General features: G+C 39.9%; 1 protein-coding gene across 1 annotated transcript in view; it reads right to left on the bottom strand.

Annotated features, from left to right (window-relative positions):
* Positions 1–471: 471 nt before the first annotated feature.
* The window catches only part of RNF2 (ring finger protein 2), a 26,116-nt gene continuing 7,372 nt past the window's right edge, over positions 472–19,215 (bottom strand). Inside the window, exons 2-7 of the mRNA XM_075286712.1 lie at positions 13,125–13,216; positions 12,884–13,044; positions 8,998–9,213; positions 3,706–3,978; positions 2,719–2,890; positions 472–1,273 (exon numbers count right to left, since the gene is read on the bottom strand). Of these exons, the coding sequence (XP_075142813.1) occupies positions 1,172–1,273; positions 2,719–2,890; positions 3,706–3,978; positions 8,998–9,213; positions 12,884–13,044; positions 13,125–13,211 (1,011 nt within the window). The 5' untranslated portion in view covers positions 13,212–13,216 and the 3' untranslated portion in view covers positions 472–1,171. The remainder of the gene's footprint in view (positions 1,274–2,718; positions 2,891–3,705; positions 3,979–8,997; positions 9,214–12,883; positions 13,045–13,124; positions 13,217–19,215) is intronic.

Raw genomic sequence — 19,215 nt, 5'->3', positions numbered from 1 at the left:
ATACCCTAACCACACAAACACACCGTGATGCTTGAAAATGTTTAGAGTAGAAAATCTATTGTTATAGTTTCTAGAAATGCTACAGCAGGCCCTGTCCTTGTTCATAAATTAGCTAGACTAAAGGGTGAAAGGGGGGGAACCTGTCATGTCCATTCATTATCGTGGACATGCTTGCAATCGTGCAATGCTTCTTTTCTCCTGTGGTACACTGCAAAGACAGTCTGGGATCAGTGTATTATGTGCTTATTAGGGCCCATGCTGCTTACTAGCGTGCCCGCCTGCGGCCTGGTGAACAAAGACTGACAAGTGCTGAACTGATATTGCAGTTACTGCTACTTTTATCATCTTGTAGGATTTCCCACCACTGACCTGTTTTAGTTGGTCCCACACCAGCTCTTTAATACATTGCAGTGCATTACCATCCTGAAAAGCACCAAATGGTAAGACAATAGCTTAGATTAATGACTCATGCCAACTCAAAGTAATTTTATTTACAATCGAATTATACATTATACTAACTTTCGCAGGCTACTTGGAGTTAATGTCTCTCAAACCTTCACAACTGTATAAAATCATATGTTCACATGCCTACAGGAACGTTGAATAGACATGGCACAGAAAATCATTACAGCATTTCCCTGTATTAACCATTAAGATGCAGCACAAGCCTTGTCTGTTTCAATGAGAAAGATGTAAAATGGAGGGAATAAATTTTATGTGCTCTTCTGAAAATTAAGGTTAGTATAAGTTTCTGAATGTGATCTGCTGTACAGTTCTGTACAATGTAAATGATGGAGCATATATGTGCCCACTTGATACATTCATTGTGCTCCAAAACATAAGAATTGTTACATAGCTAGCATTAGTTTATAGGAGACGTGTCTGGCTTACGCCAACACTATATTTGGGCCCATACAATGCATACTTATCAGTTACCAACATTTTACCAAATAAATAAATACAAATAACAAGAAGCATCTTTAGATAAAGCCAAAGTCCTTGTGTCAAAGAAGTCCCTTTGCTCCAAGAGGCAGTCTTCAAAAACACTGTCACAAAATAGTTTTTGCAAATAAGTTGACAAATGTCTCTCAGGTCAGAAGTGGCTTCAGAAATGCAAAGTCCACATTAGTCTTCAAGATTGGGAAGAGACCCTGCCGCAGTGTGTCCTCCACTATTTGTGCTCCTTAGTTGGTGCGTAGTAAAGTTCCATTGGTTTATTCACCTTCCAATACTTTTCACTGACTAGTTCCAAGGAAAACGAACCATTTAACACCTAGAAGAAAACAGTCTTAGTTATTATTTCACAAGCATGGGAATGGACTGATGGTCCAGGTATATATATATATATATATATATATATGCCAGAAGCTGTGTATACAACTGCATAACAATAAATAAAGTTAGTTTTAGAGATGAGCAAGTAGTATTTGATCGAGTAGGTGTTCGATCGAATACTACAGTATTCGAAATACTCGTACTCGATCGAGTACTACTAGCTGTTCGAAGTTAAGATTCGATGCAGAACCAGCGTTGATTGGCAGAATACTATACATTGCTAATCAACGCTGGTTCTTCTCTTACCTTTAGAAGTCTTCTCCCTGTGCAGCGTCCCGCGTCCTCTTCTGGCTCTGAATTCACTCTGCCAGGCATCGGGCCTGGGCAGAGCCGACTGCGCATGTCTGCTTGTAGTGCGGGCATGCGCAGTCGGCTCTGCCCAGGCCCGATGCCTGGCAGAGTGAATTCAAGGCCGGAAGAGGACGCGGGGACGCTGCGCAGGGAGAAGAATCCAGCCCGACCCTCACTCATCGACTTGGTAAGTAGAATTTGATTGAATGTTGCGTACACCTGAAACGAGCATTTCCCCCCATAGACTATAACGGGGTTCGAAACCCGTTCAAACAGTGTGCGGCTGTTCGAATCGGATTTCGAACCCCGAACATTTTAGTGTTCGCTCATCTCTATTAGTTAGCGAAGTTAGTTTCCTTGCCAGTGGTTATTGAATTATCATCTCCATTCTTGTTCTTCCACTAATCCATGTAACCTCTCCAAATCACACAGGTTCACCAATGTGGTCCACAAACAAGTCTCTAAATATGTATTCATAGGAGACTCAAATGGACAGAAAAACTTGACTTCCAGTCCACACCTAAGAGCATGTAAAATCTGGAAAGTCTCAGAGTTACAATGTACTGTGGAGAATTCACGGGTAAGTAATCTAACTCCATTACTGTCTAGCACATGTCCCTTACCATCAGGGAAAACTTAGCAATCCTACTTGCTCTCTTGTTCTATTAATGTATTAATACTCTCAGTATCTTACACAAACTTCCAATGCCATTGTTGCAAATTGGATATATTGGTGTAGGCACAAACTGGAAATTATCATGGTAGTAAATGTGAATAAAACAACAATACCTGACTCTTATATTAAGATTTCACATTAAAACACAAGTAATTTTGTCCCTTCCAGTCGAGAACAGAAATGGGCTTCATCCACCCAATACCATCACCAGTGACAGGAGTGCCTTAATACTGGAACAGTGGAGGAAGAGAGAAGGGCTAGAGACCACAACTTTTATTAGTTTTCTTTCTAGCTGGAGCTTTGAGGTGTATGTCATGTCACTTTGAACTTAGAACTATTTAACTCTTACTATTCTAGAACTTGGCCACTTAGTGAAGTATCAGCCGTAGCCCCCTGCATAATGATATAACACTCACTGTAAATTGTCCATTGGCTGTAGCAATATATATTGTATACTGTTTTTCGCTGGCAGCATTTAGACTCATTTGATTTGTTTCTCCTTTACTTCGAAATTCTTCAAGAGCCAACCTAACCGCCAAGTATTTGGATAGATGATCGACCGTAGCATTTCCAGAGGTCTTTATGTACCTTTTAACATAAAAAAGAAGTTAATGAGACATTTTTGTGTATTGACAAGTGTGGTAGCAAATGTACAAATGTTGGAAGGTCCCTCACACTGTATATGCCACCCTATCTTCAAGCAACCTCTTGCTTATCTTACTTATGTAACTGGGCACATTAAATGATATCACACTCATGCCTCATAATTGGCAAGTGAATTAAAGTTTGACCCCATCTTAACCCACAAAATCATATCAATGTGCTCAGCTTTAGAACAAGCTAATGTTACCAAAGCAGCATATCCAATGTGGCAGATGATAAAACATGACTGTTGCTGAACCTGTGTCAATAGTAATACTAGAGCAAGTCAACTAAACAATGTATCATGAAGTAGTAGCAAAAAATACACAAATATAAACATGCAAATAATAATGAGTAAAGTATGAGATGCAAGATCATTATTCTATTCACTTCTATAAGACTGCTGGAGAAGCCGATTACAGCACTGTCAGTCCCATACAAGTATACTTTATGATGGTCATGCATGTTCCATTGACAAAGAAAACCCACATTCTTGTGATTACTGGGATGGATTTTGTGGACAGCCCATACGTGTTTTTAGTGGGGTAAAAACCCTTTAAGAACAACAGACTGCACTAAATCTATGGTTTGATCTTACACCATTTCAGGATCACATTAATGCAGAGACAATAAGATCAAAAAAATTATAATTTTTCCCGTTTAAATCAGCATGTCAATAACTCCTGCCCTGGACTGCAATTTATTTACATAGCTACATAATTGAGGGGGAGGGGAATCAAATATCAGTTTTACTTTATTACCGAGTCTGAGCATTATCATCCTTCTCCATTAGTGTAGGGTGGGGCCTAAACACCAATTCTATCTCACTGGATCCATCCAGCGCAGGATCCATAGTGACAGCTTCAGTGTTTGTGTCCAACTCTAAACCTGAATCATCAGAGGTCTTAGTCCTCTTGTTGCTGGGTCCTGCTTCCTGATTGCTGTGTACAGAAGCATTACTGCAGTGGGAACTGTCTGCGTTGTCTTCTGCTCCACTCCCATTATCTACCTGCTGCTTTTTTCCTCTCTGTAACCTGAAATAAAAAGCCATTCTTTCAGTAATGTCCACCATTTATCAAATTACACACAAGAGATTATAAACTTAAAACAGTCAGGAATAGATTCATAGAGATGCCCCTGTATCAGCTGGTTGATGCTGCATTGTGTGTACACTGAACTTGTAAAACAGCGAACACTGTCGGATAATCCTTCTCGAAGAGTCATAGCTGCTGCTATCCTGACACAGTCTAGTCTCCGAACCCATCCTTCAGCCATGATGGACATCCCTAATTTCTCTATATAACATATAAGGTATGCAGACAAGATAAGGAGGAGACTGGTGATATTATAAACTCATCGAATATAGAATGCAACATCGGCAACATTATATATAGGCAGCTTTATAAATATATCCCCATCTGTTATACTACCATAGAGGCAGTTTAGGATCCTAAATAATTACGACAGATCCCCTTTTATGCAAATCTACACAAGCAGATCAATAAAAATACCTCTGAAAACCATGCCAGGGTAAGAGCGCCCAGATTTGGTGATTCTTTTTATAGGTGGGACTTCATAGTTCATGAGTTTGGCTTATGCCCTTTTCTGCACAAGTCTCTCCTAATAATCTGAATGTTTACAGAGGCATGCATATCCCAAACACATGAACGTCCCACTGTACTATTAACTTGGCGTATATTTAATATGAAGCTATTTTTTAGGCAAGAGATACTTCCATGTTCCTTATATGGTGTTATTGAGTATTTTAAGAACTGTTATACACCCACCAAGTATATGTACAATCCACTTCTGAGTTTCACTTATTCTATTTGAGCCATAATGTCTAGCCACATTTTTATTTTATGAAAGTTGGAATGGTAGAGAATAAATCTTCATGTGCTATTACACTGAATAGGTAGTCGGATCTGCCTATACTATGCTACTGAGCACATTTATATATCGTTTCGTTGGAAAAGATTCTATATAATTTGTCATTTATTCAGTTACATCTACGATTATTCTGGCAATAGAAGTCCAATAGATGGGTCTATCCAGTTGTTGACAGCCTACAATGTATGTGTGTGCATACAGAGGTAACAACCACCAAGCATGACCACGCACTGGACTCCTAAGTCCAGAGTGAGCAGAGATATAAATGAATAAAGTTACAACTCTCAAAATCAAGGACCACATAACACTGAGGAAGGGTCTTGTGGTCCATCCTGTCCAAGGAGCTAAGGGGCTATCTGCTCTAAGATAAAAAAACAAAAAAAAAAAAAACAAAAAAAAAAACAGCCATACACAGTCTTAAAATAAGTCTCCACTGCTTCCCACCCATGTTTATTTGCAGCAGTGATGTCATTACGTGACAATAGCCGAGACCAGTGATTGGCTGCAGCAGTCCATTGCCGTCACTGCTGCATCCCTGTTATTAGATACTGACAGAGAGCAGCACTTTGCACTGAGTTTGTGGGTGGAATTTGTTAAAATCCATCTACTTGACCGCTACTGAAAATTGCAGTGCATGAACTTCCAGGAGCTAACCCATTACAAACTGGCAATGTGTGGCCCTGAGCACTGGGGATACATAAAGTAGGCCTGTGACCCCTTTAATCCAGGTTCAGCTTTTTGGGCTGTACTCTGCACAGATCTCATAAGAAATGTGTTCTTAGGCTTTCAGATATATTTGACAAATGTTGTAATGTTTAAGATAAATGTTATGCTGCAGCTAAAGAAATATTTTGATGCTAAAAAGAGAAAATTCTAAATTGGCTTACCATAATGTTCTTCTCCTGCGGTTTGTTTATTTCCAGAAGAAGAAACTGGTAAGCAGATTAGAATGTTCTCCTTTCCCTGTACATAGCACAAAACAGAAGATACCTCTAGTAATTACCTGTGCATTCATCTCAGGGGGATAGATTTAATACCAATAGTTACAGAAAACGTGTCTTTGCAGTTTTATTCTGTTGAGATCTCAAGCATGTGGCTGTATGATGGATCATTGCTGTACAGATCCATAATAAAGCCTCCATAGCATGCCCTAATTATACCTCAATAAACCTTCTAATTTTATCAGTAAGAATCTGCATGGACAATATGTAGCATTCTCAGTCACATCCCATTTGGAAGGGATATTTTTCTATAGAAACATTTCTTCTTGGAGAGCATATGGGATCTCATATGTATACAAACCTATAGGGACTTAGTGCGCTGTTGTACATAGGTCAACTCACAGGAAATGTCGCGTTCGCTGTCCCTTTTAGTAATATATGATAATCAAAATATGGGGAAAAAAATCATTTTATAAAAGTATTAAACATTACATTGGTTTTTTAAGGATAACATAATATTACAATATTCTTTTCTTGTACTTCAACAAACGGCAGAAAAATATAAAGTCAAATAGAGTAACACTTATATACAACTTTTACGGAGTTAAATACCGCACATTACATAACATATTTACTTTCGCAAATTTGTGGTTTTTACACATTTACATCCATTTAGTATGTACAAAATAGGGGAGGTTTATCATTATTTAAAGTCAGTTTTGCTGGAGTTCGCATAGCAAAAATTTGCGTAAAAAGTATTAAATGTTGCAGTCTCTGATAAGTTTGTGAGTATTTAAAGGGGTTTTCCATGACTTTAAAACTGATAACCTATCCCTAGCCATGCAATATTATGTTCATTGATAACATGGCCTGATCGCAGCTCAGTCCTATGAATAGACGAAGCACAGCCATTGTGTGTTTATGTACAGTGTTGTACCTGGTAAGTACTTAAAGGGATCCAATCATTGGATACCCTGTTTTTCTGACTAACATGTAGGAATAGCTTTAAGAAAGGCTATTCTTCTCCTACCTTTAGATGTCTTCTCCGCGCCGCCGTTCGGTAGAAATCCCAGTTTTCTTCGGTATGCAAATCAGTTATCTTGCAGCACTGGGGGAAGTCCCCAGCGATCAAACAGCACTGGAGGCAGCCCCAATGCTGTGAAAGAACTCTCCAGCACCGCCTCTATCCTCTTCTGGAATGCCCTCCCCGTGAAGTCTTCTTCCATCCTGGGTTTCAATCTTCTAGGCATGCGCCGTTGGCCCGGCAACCAGCCTTGGGCAGAGCTGACTGCACATGCCTGCGGCCACAAGAAAATGGCCGCTTACACAGTAAGCTATGTAAGTGGCCATTTTCTTGTGGCTGCTTACAAAGTAAGCTGGTGTAAGCGGCCATTTTCTTGTGGCCGTGGGCATGCGCAGTTGGCTCTGCCCGAGGCCCAACTACGCATGCCTAGAAGATTGAAACCCAGGACGGAAGAAAACACAGGGAGAGGGCGTTCCTGAAGAAGATAGAAGCGGCGCTTGAGATTTCTCTCGCAGCATTGGGGACACCCCCAGTGCTGTGAAAGAAATCATTTGCATACCGATGAAAATCCGGATTTCTACCGAACAGTGGCACGGAGAGGACATCTAAAAGTAGGAGAAGACTAGCCTTTCTTAAGGTTATTTCTACGTGTTAGTCAGGAAAAAAAAGGGTATCCAATGATAGGATCCCTTTAAGAGGCTTCAAACTGCGGATTGCCAGGGGGCCCAAGTCCCGGACCATCGTCAGTCTTAAGGATAGATCATTCATTAATAAGTCCCTGAAAAATCCTTTAAGTCAAACACTGTCCTGAGAGGTTTGTGAAGTGTCTTTGCGACAGCTTTTTTCCGTTCCATTGACGTATCTGGTAAATAGAGAGCTAGACAAATACATCCACTTTTCTAAGCCCCGTTACCAACAAAGCAATCATGGTGAGGCAGATAGATTGGCTACAATAGGGAAAATACAAGTTACTGTAGGCATTACAGTATAGTTATTATGGCATCAGAAAAAAACGCTGTTTTATCAGGTGTATAAACCACAGCTGCACTAAAAACCACCATAAAGCTTCAAATTAACTGTGTAGTGAAAACAATGTCATTTGGCAGTCAAACACATTGCTTTAACTTACAGTACAAATTATTTTACATCTACCCTAGAACTACATAAACTATTTTGTTCTGATACCATAAAAAGATTAAAAGAAACTAGGGCACTGCATTGTGTTAAAATAAATAAATAAATAAATAAATAAATAAATCAAGCATCAAGTAATACAATTCATAATGCTATTGCTGGAGCAGCAGTAATGAAGATCTTTATTAGCCAATATGTCATTAAGCTACTGTTCTCTATTAGCTTCCTTAAGTACCTATTGTTTTATGCGCCAACACAGAAAAATATTAGCATGTTTATATACATGAGTTTATAATAAGAATGACTCCTCGCGAGCTCTGTGCGCCACATGCTGCACTATGTTGTTGATGTAGTGAAACGTGACAGTCGTATTTATAAATTAACAGGGTATTTCAGGATTTTTATACTGATGATCCATCCTAGACTACACAGCTTTCCCTGTCTGTACTAGAATATTAAAGGGGTTATCCAGCTTCAAAAAAAATTATCTGCAGATACATCCACAGCAGTGTTAAATACTCAGTGTTCCCATGTACACCCTTTGCTTGGCTTTATTTTACTTGCAGCTCCTTGTATCACTATTACTTGCATGCAGTGAATCTGTGGATAAACTATACTTTCCATGATTCAGCTGCCTGATCTCACTCTGTGTACCACTCCACTGCAATTAAATCATAGGTAATAAAATCACTCCCACAAGGTCATGCGCTTCTATGACGTTTTGTTTGCTGACTGCACTGCACACAGGGAGGGGTAGTGAGCGTGCAAACAAAACGTCACCGCTGAAGTCAATGACCTGAAAATAAATCAGATAAACTATGCCGCATTTAAACAGGATATATATTAGGAAGTGTTTTGCAATGATGTTTCCTGTTATTTGACCCATTTAAAGAAAAAAAAATGAAAAAATTGATAACTCCCTTAAGTCCTTACTAGTAATATTGCAACATTTATGCTGGATCAGTTTTTAAACTTGCCAGTAAGTTGTAAAGTGACAGAAGCACATACCTGGGTTAATAAACCTAATTTTTGCACATCACAGCTTACATAATCACCCAAGTTACCTGTTCATTGCTTGTATTTTTAGGCCCTCCTCAATACTATGGCTTAGCGCTTGCTGATTGTTGTGTTTGCTGATCCTGGCCAAAACCCTTTCCTGATGAGCTTCATATTCATCTCGACTTGGATAGATTTTACTAATAAGGGCATCGAAGTTTGGGTCTGGTCGTAGTGATCTTTTAGATACCAATTTCTTACGACATGTTGGACATTCCTTATTTCTGTGGGAAAAAGACTGATCAATCTAAAACAATAACACTCCAAGGAAAGTAAGATTTCTTCAAATGGTTTGAAACATTTCTTCAACGTGTTAAAAAAAGGGCAGCAATTTCAGAGAAATTTCCAACACCTGACATCAGTGACCCATACGTTAAACAGAATAGAGCACTAGTCTTGTACATTTATTGTTCAACAGCAGATGAAGTCCTGTAATATACCCCTTCTTCTAATCAGTTTTTATTTTCTGACTGTAGCTGCTTTTATTCTAGTTCTTGTATGTGATTACAATTATATGATTTACTGTAACATCATGGCCATAGGCAGCAACAGTCTGAAGCCAAGTCACTGAGGTCTATGGGAGAGTTTTCAGGACATGCCTGATGCAAGGAGAAGGAGTAGATAAACTGTGATATCATCTACGGCCAGTAGAAGAAGCAATGATAGGTCGCTAAGGGCCCGTGCACACAGAGTTAACACGAGCGCATTTTAGCATAATACACGTGTAAAAATAACACTCCCATTGACTTCACGTTTTTTGGCGCGTTTTTTAAAATTTCATTTAAGTCAATGGGAGTGTTATTTTTACACGTGTATTATGCTAAAATGCGCTCGTGTTAACTCTGTGTGCACAGCCCCTTAGAGTGTCATTTGTAGAGGTGTGACCTTCTATTGTGATGCTGTCTGCCTTGTCTGTAATATAGATGAGGTCACTGCTGTAATGAAAACCCCAACAGAATTCACAAGTATTAGGCTTTAGTGAACGGCTATTACGCTTTAGAGTGAAAATTGCGGGACATTGGAAAATAAAATAAAAAAATCAAAAATTCTTTAACCACTTCAGTAACGGGCCAATTTCTGGTTAAAGACCAGAAACATTTGCAGGTTTTTTTGTATGTGCGGTTTTGGGGGTATAACATTTTTATCATTTCTGCGTCTTTTTTTGGTGACACATAGGGCTTTATTTTTTTGCATGTTTAATTTTTTTTTTATATCTGGGAAAAATAAACAAAAAGATGAGGGAAAAAATGTTTCATTTTTTTTTTTTTTTTTTACATTGTGTTCCCATAAGGTCATAATGGACATTTGGAGACATCTGATCATGATTTTTTTTTTTTGGTGATAGAGGCTGATTTTCCCTGTAACTGAAGCTTGCACAGTTAGCCCCAGTTGCAGAAGGAATACAGCCTCCTGCCCATAACTATATAGCTGATCTGGATTCTGTAGGACCCACCAGCTCTAACAGACTCTGATCCTGGCGGATCACATCACCGCTGGGTCAGAGGGGTGCCGCATTATGGCGGCGCCCATAGCTGTATATGCAGCGCTCAAACTGCAAGGATGTACCATCACCAAGAGAAAAAAGGTATATCCAACACGTCTATGTTATCGATTAAACGTTAGCTTTTAATAGCGAAGATAAATGTCCATAAAAACTTCAAGTCATGAGACAACGAGCATATTCAAACAAAGAAAAAAGATGGCTATGAGTAAGGGGCATTGCCTGAAACGCGTCAGTCGTTGATGTGTTGGTTTCGTCGGTGTGGTAGGTCCTTGTGAAAAATCTTTTTTCTTTGTTTGAATATGCTCGTCTCATGACTTGAAGTTTTTATGGACATTTATCTTCGCTATTAAAAGCTAACTTTTAATTGATAACATAGACGTGCTGGATATACCTTTTTTCTCTTGCATACATGTTTATTTGTCTGCAACCGGCAGATTTTATCCGTGCACGCTAATATTGGGAGTAATGGCTGTGAACTCCATTGTGACTGTTTTGATGTACTGTTACATAAGGAAGCCACTATCTGGATGTAAAAACCCAATGTGCGCTGCGGAATATGTTGGCGCTATATAAATAAAATTTATTATTATATTATTATTATTATTATTATTATTATTATAATGTGCACTCCGGAAGTGGTTAAAAAAAACCATGGTTCGAATAAAAATTTTGTTCAAAATATAGGCCATTTTTAGCGACTCATTTCCTTTCATTATTGTGGGATTTTCATTTTTTTATTTTTTTATTTCACCAATTGCCTCTATGTTTCAGAATTAGCTAATTATTATCAACACACACCTATCTGTATATACGTGTGTGTAAATATAGACACAGATATATACATACATCTATACACAGCATATATGCACATATCTATTTATATACATATATATGTATAGAAAAGTGCAAGTGTATCTGTATGTATATATATTATATATAGGAAAGTGCAAGTGTATCTGTATGTATATATATTGTGACAGGACCAGGGGCAAAGTGGTAGAAGGAGTATACATTTCTCCCAGGTTCCTGTCTTATATGATCTAAATGCAGCTGAAAAATAAACAGTGTTCCTTGCTAAAGGGTGTGATCAAAACCCTGGTGGAAAGTTCCGGCTGCTGGAGTAGGAGTATTGGGTGTGGCTCTACTCCACTCAACCACTGCAGGTTTTGAGATGTGTGGGGTTAATTCCTGGTTTCATGAAGAGTCTGTATATACTGCTGTATTTTGTGTTCAGGGAGCTGTGCAGAAGGCCCAGCTCTCATAGTTAGGTAACCTGTGTTGTAGGTAGAAGCCGGACAGCTAGGATTTTATTTTGTATTTATTTGGTTTTCCTGCACAACTTTGAATAAAACTGGTTGCGGCCAGTTAAACCTCATTCTACTGGACTGGACTGTCATATTTGTGTCAAAAAGTGCTTGTCTCCCTGAGGAGACTGCGATCCCTGAGCTAATCCTGTTACAATATATATTGACTGAGAAAGTCTGCCCGATCTGGTCCCAAGACATAACACTTCCCAGTAAGAATATATTCACAAAAACAAACAAGCAAAGGAAAAAACCAAAAATGTGTTTTTAAAAATATACATGGCAATTTTAATATCCACACATGCTTTTTTAAAACATGCTGTTTTCCCCACATGGTGTTGAATAAAGCATTAACATCCTTGCACATGTTGAAGAATGCCTGACTGATGGGTGTCCTAGATGTCAACCCCACCGTGCGGGAACCATCCAGTACCACAAACTGGAAGTAATCAAAACATCTCACAAATGGTGTTCGGATCTAAGGGGTTAAAGATGTCTCCACTCTGTATAACAGCAGTGACGCTGCCGCTAGGGAAACCGTTCAGCCACTGAGAAAGCACCATCTTTAAATGTCCTTGGCGTGCTGTTGAATCGCCATTTTAGCAGGACACTAAATAAAAAAAAAAAAAAAATGCTTATACATTTCAAGGGAGTTGCATGTGACTTACACTGAGCTTTGCCCAACAATATGCTGATCATCAACATCCCCAATATCAAGCAAGTATCACTATCAACAATCCCACATGTGATATTGCCAGGCATCTTTTTTGTAAAGGGCAGTAATCATACATGTGAAAAAGCTATGGAGCCCTGGTGTAAAACAAAAAAGCTCTGTTCTCGGTATAGTGATCAGATCAGGATAGCGCCGATCAGCTCAGAATGGAGCTGACAGCTATCTACTCCATTCTCTTTGCGGAACAATTTGAGTGTCAGATGTTGGACGTCCCCTCCACTGATCTGGTATTGATGACCTAGCCTTAGAATAAGTCATCAATATTTTTAGCCCAGAAAACCTGTTTAATAAATTATAAAGACAAAATAAACCTGCAAAACAAGTGTGAGAGAGAAACCTTGATCATGACTTACCCACTTCTGAGGGCGGTTATGATACAGTCTGCACAGAAGCGGTGCAGACATTCCTTCGTTGTCATCGTGTTCTTCAGCATGTCCAGGCAGATGGGACACATCAGCTCACTGTGCAGGCTTCTTGGTGATACTACAATTTCTAGGCCATCTGTGATCGCTTCCTGTTACAAGAAATGGGATTGTGTGAACAGACGTATAACAGATGTAGAGATGTGTTCCTAGTGCATATCTGGGTGACTACCTGTGGTGTCCTCTGCAGCTCGTATAGGCTTAGCTCCCAGGTTTTGCTCAGTGGTTGAGCACCGTTGGTTTGGACAGCTTGAGACATGGTTACTGAAAGGTAAATGGACAAATGTTATCAGCTGACGGGAGGGTTACCCAGCAAACAGACAGCACGAAAGAGAGCCCAAAATAATCTAATCTATTCACCTGTTCAGAGTAGCATTTGCTTCCATGTTTCCCTATGTCACAACGTCCTATATAATACACTACAGCATTTGTTTTCCAGTCTTGAAGGCTGCCATTACTATTCTATTAAAGGGTTGTCCAGTCCAAAATGGTAAAGAAAAAAAAAAAAATACTCTCCTTAGAGGGGTTTTATGGAATTGAGAGATTGATGACCTGTGCTTAGGATATATCATCTGTGCTGATCAATGGGGGCCACCACACAGTTCATTGACATCACCAATATCTTAGTCTCAGAATACCCCCAAAGCTCCTGTTCCTACACTTTCCAGTGCCACCAGTCTCTGTACTTGCTGCTGCCTGGACCTGTGACAGCCACAGTCAATGTCAGAGATCTGCTGTGCGGTCACATTTAAGTGTGAACAGAGACCAAAAGGTGCAGAGACTGGTAGGGGACCTTAGCATTGGAACAGGTACAGAAGGATCTCAGTAAGCCAAGTCTATTTGTATTATTCTTCTTTCCTCATCTCACACTACTGTACAGAGGTGGCTTTGGGGAGCATAGTGCCGCTTCTATTACTTGAGCGAGAAGAGCTGCGCCCGCCCGCCCCCCCCCCCCCCCCAAGCTCTGCTGTCACTTCTGGTGTCTGGAGATTGCTGAAACAGCTGATCTGCTCGTAGTCCAGGGGTCCAGGGACCTCCACAGATCACATACTGAAGAACTATCCTATGAATAGCTCATCGCTATGAAAAATTATTTTGATGCTTGACAAAACCTTTAAGTGGGAAGACAACCCCTTTAACTGGGTGATCATAGAGGGTATATATGGAGTATATAGCCATAACCAGCCATGGTTACACAAAGGCCCATATGCACAAATAATGACTTACCATTTATACCAATTACCTGAAATAAAATCACAAACACACCAAATTCTTCATTGGATAAAAATTGGCCGTGATGCCTTTATTAAGGGGTTACATGAATAGTTAATAACCATAAAATATTTTATTAAATAACCAATAATTAACCAAAATCAATATTAACCAATTAATGATCACCAAACAATTAATTAGACACAGTCCCCCCCAGCATTAGCTGGGGGACAATTCCCACAAGCCATGACTCAGAAAGTCATGGCCCCCCCATAGCACCGCAGGCCTTGCTCAATTGCATTCTGCAGACCAATATTAAAAATATCCAATCCAATATCTGATAAGTGGACTCCATCATTGCGAAAAAATCCAACCAAAAAACCTTCCAGATCATTATGTCTATAGCTTAAACCTCCCAAGCAGGGCAAAAATTTGGACATCGCCCTGTTAATTCGCTTTTTAACCCCTTAGAGACACAGCCCAAAAGTGACTTAAGGACCAGGCCTCTTTTTTCAAATCTGACATGTGTCACTTTAAATGGCGATAACTTTGAGACGCTTTAACTTACACAAGTGATTCTGAGATTGTTTTTTCGTAACACATTGTACTTCATGTCAGTAGTAAATTTTCGTCGATATGTTTTGTCTTTAATTATGAAAAAATAGGAAATTTGGTGAAAATTTTGAAAAAAATGCAGTTTTCAAACTTTGAAATTGCAAGCCTTTCAAATAGAAAGTCATACTACCCGAATTTTTTCATAAATATAATTAACCATGTCTCTGATTTATGTAGCAATCAAATTTTAAGCACCCTTTCATTTTTTTCAGATATTACAAGGCTTACAAGTCAAGCAGTAATTTTCCAAATTTTCAAGAAAATTTCCAAAACACATTTTTCAAGGGACCAGTTCAGTTCTGAAGGGAACTTGAAAGGCCTCTCTAATAAAGCCCCCCAAAAGTCACCCCATTCTAAAAACTGCACTCCTGAAAGAATCCAAAACAGCAGTTAGAAAGTTTCTTAACCCTTTCAGCATTTCACAACAATTAAAACAAAATGGAGGTCAAATTTACATTTTTCAATTTCTGTCACTAATATATTCATTTAGCCCTAGAATTTACACATTTACTAAGGTTTAAAGGAGAAACTGCACCCCACATTTTGTTACACAATTTCTCCCGAACACGACAATACCCCATATGTGCTGGTACCCTAATGTACGGGCACACGGTCGCTCTCAGAGCGGATGGAGCGCTAATTGGATTTTGTAGGCCAGATTTTGCTAGAATATTTTTCAGGCGCCATGCCCCGATTGCAAAGCCCCCAAGGTGCCAAAACAGTGGAAAACCCCAAAATGTCACCCCATTTTGGAAACTAGACCCCTCAAGGAATTTATCAAGGGGTATAGTGAGCACTTGGACCCTACAGGTGTTTCACAGATTTTTTTACCATTGAGATGTGAAAATGAAAAATTACTTTTTTTTATAATAAAATGTCACTGTAGCCCCAAATTTTTCATCTTCACAAAGGGTTAAAGGAGAAACTGCACCCCACATTTTGTTACACAATTTCTCCTGAACACGACAATACCCCATATGTGCTGGTACCCTAATGTACGGGCACACGGTCGCTCTCAGAGCGGATGGAGCGCTAATTGGATTTTGTAGGCCAGATTTTACTAGAATACTTTTCAGGCACCATGTCTCTTTTGCAGAGCCCCCAATGTGCCAAAACAGTGGAAACCCCCAAAATGTCACCCCATTTTGGAAACTATACCCCTCAAGGAATTTACCAAGGGGTTTAGTGAGCCCTTTGACCCTACAGGAGTGTAACAGAATTGGCCCAACAAAAGGAAAAGTGACATTTTTTGCTATAAAATGTAGCTTTAACCCCAAATTATGCATTTCCACAAGGGGTTAAAAAAGAAAATGCACCCCACAAATTGTCAAGCACTTTGCCCCAACTACAGAAATGCCACACATGTGGATGTAAAGTGATCTATGGGCACACTGTAAAGTCCAGAGCTGAAGGATCGCTATTGGGATTTTGGAGGGCAAATTTAGCTGAAATCTGTTTCAGGCACCATGTTGCATTTGGAGAGCCCCTGAAGTGCTAGAACAGTGGAAACCCCCCCAAAACGACCCCATTTTGAAAAATAGACCCCTCAAGGAATTTATCAAGGGGTTTAGTGAGCACTTGGACCCTACAGGTGTTTCACAGATTTTTTTACCATTGAGATGTGAAAATGAAAAATTACTTTTTTTCCAATAAATCGTCCATTTAGCGCCATATTTTTAATTTTTGCAAGTAGTTAGAGAATTAAGAGCCCCCCACAGTTTGTTACACAATTTCCCCTGAACACGGCAATACCCCATATGGGATCATAATCTGCTGTATGGGTACATGTTGGGGCTCAGAATGGAAAGAGCGCTATTTGGATTTTGGAGGGCATATATTGCTGGAATAGTTTTGAGGTGCCATGTCGCATTTGCTGAGCCCCTAAAGTATCAATACAATAGAAACCCCTCAAAAGTGACCCCATTTTAGAAACTACACCCGTCAAGGAATGTATCAAGTGGTATTATGATTTTGAGACTAAAAATGCTTCCCAAAAATTGAAATTTTTAAAGAAATATGCCATTTTGGTATCCAATGTATTGCACCCACTTTGTGTTGTCAGAGACCTGCACTCCTAAAACTATTAAGTGGGCCTTCCCGAGGGGCAAAAAAATTATATATGTGGGTATAAACTGCTGCTTGGGCACACAGCAGGGCTCAGAAGCGAAGGAGCACTGCGCTTTTTAGCTTTTGGGGTACAGATTTAGAGGGACTTTCTGGGCGCCATGTTGTTTTTGCAGAGCCCTGGAGGTGCCAGTAAACTGGAATTCCCCAAGAAGTGACCCCATTTTGTAGGGGAAATTTTAGAGTCTCTGCAAAAGTGCCATGGCATCCAAAAACCAAACCGTCTAAGTCTGTGCTCCAAAAACCAAATAACCTTCTTCCCTTCTGTGTCTGGCTGGGCCCTAATATCAGTTTATACCCACATATGACATTACATATGTTATCCCGGGTACACCAGTGTCATATATGTGCCCTAATATCAGTTTATACTCACATATGACATTACCCCGGTTACACCAGTGTCATACATGTGGCATACACTGCAGTTTGGGCGCACAGCAGGGGGCAGAAGGGAAGGAGCGCGATGCGGCTTTTGGAGCACAGATTCAGATGTTTGGTATCTAGACGCCATGTCATGTTTGTAGAGCCTGTAAGGTACCAGAAAAGTGGATTCCCCAAAGGAGTGACCGCAGTTTGAAAACTGCACCCCTAAAAGAATTTATCAGGGGGTGTAGTGAGTATTAGTATCCTGGACGTGACTGCACAGCGGATGGCGAAGAGGGAATATATAAGCGGTGCGGAGGACATTGCAGACACTAAATTCCCTACTGTACCCCCAGTAGCTCCTATGATTGGGGAAGTCACACTGGGGTCACTTTGGGGGTCACTTCTGGTATATTTTCCCTCATAAGCTGTAAATCTGGGGTGTCCCCTGATATTCGCTCGCACAGCTTATACATTCCCTGCCTGCCGCACCCAGTTGTGTTCTAATGATTTGGCGATTTGGCGTGATTTTGTCTTCACATTGGTAGAGGCTATATTTTCTTTATTTTTCTGCTGACGTGGCCATATAAGGGCTTGTTGTTTGCGGGATGCGATGTATTTTGTAATGACACCATCTTGGGGTGCCTAAAACTTACTGATTACATTTTATTAACTCTTTTTTTGCTGGATTTAAAAGAGAAAAAAATCAATTCTGGTATTGAGTTTTACCTTTTACATTTTTCGCCATGCAGCATACAGTATAAGTAACATGTGACCTTTATTCTGCGGGTCGGTACGGTTACGGCGATATCTCATTTATGTTATTTTTTTATGCGATACTAAGTCTGCAGAACAAAAACACATTTGGGGACATAAATCAGTGATTTTTGCATCGCCATCTTCTGAGAGGCGTAACATTTTTATTTTTCGCTTGACAGTGTTGGTTGAGGGCTTATTTTTTGCGGGACAACCTGTGCATTTTATTGGTACTATTTTGGGGTGCATATGACTTTTTGATCACTTTTTATAGCACATTTTGTAAGGTGAGATGGCGAAAAATCACTACTTCCGGCGGGTTTTTTCCGTTATTTTTTACCGCCGTTCACTGTGTACATTAAATATTGTTTCAGTTTTGTTCTACAGGTTGTTACGGACGCGACAATACCAAATATGTATTGTTTTTATTAATTTCTTGTGTTTTTTTTACATAATTCATTTTTTATAGAAAAAAGGGATTTTTGGGACTTTATAACTTTATTAATTGTTTTCAAATACTTTATTTTTTTTTTTTACACTTTTTTTTACTTGTTCTTGTGTCCCTATGGGACACATGGATCAGTGATGATTGCATCACTGATTCTCTACTATAGACTGAGACACAGGCTGCAGTGACAGCCTGCACGTGTCTCACTCGAGAAACAGGAAGTGAGCTGTGCGGACGGCACAGACTCACTTCCAGAAGACGCCGGGAGCATCACCAGGTAAGTGAGTGCTCAGGGCTGTCTGGGGTCACTAACCAGACCCCAGACTACATATTACAGATACCGGCACCCACCGATCTCACCGCGGGGGGTGCCGGCGGGGGGGGGGAGAGATTGCGGCACCCTTTGTTTGCGGTGGTCATGTTTGACCATCGCAATCAAAGGGTTAAAACCTCCGATCGGTAAAAGTACCGACCGGAGGTTATGGAAAAGGGTGATAGCTGTCAGTAACAGCCATCACCCAGTTCCGATTCCGCCCGCTCAGCTAGTGAGCGGGCGGAATCACCATGACGTACAATTACTTCATGGTGCGCGAAGTACCTCGCGTCCATGACGTAATAGTACGTCAAAGGTCGCTAAGGGGTTAATCTTCTCAATAAAAGCATTCTCCTTGCTCAACCAAATAAACCTTGGGACCATTTCTGAATATATCAAAATAGTATTGGGAGAGATGCATTTAATTAAAGC

This window comes from Leptodactylus fuscus, chromosome 9 (assembly GCF_031893055.1).
Source record: "Leptodactylus fuscus isolate aLepFus1 chromosome 9, aLepFus1.hap2, whole genome shotgun sequence".
NCBI classification, from domain to species: Eukaryota; Metazoa; Chordata; class Amphibia; order Anura; family Leptodactylidae; genus Leptodactylus; species Leptodactylus fuscus.
Note: the sequence above shows the minus strand (reverse complement) of the source record. Positions and strands in the feature narration are given on the sequence as shown.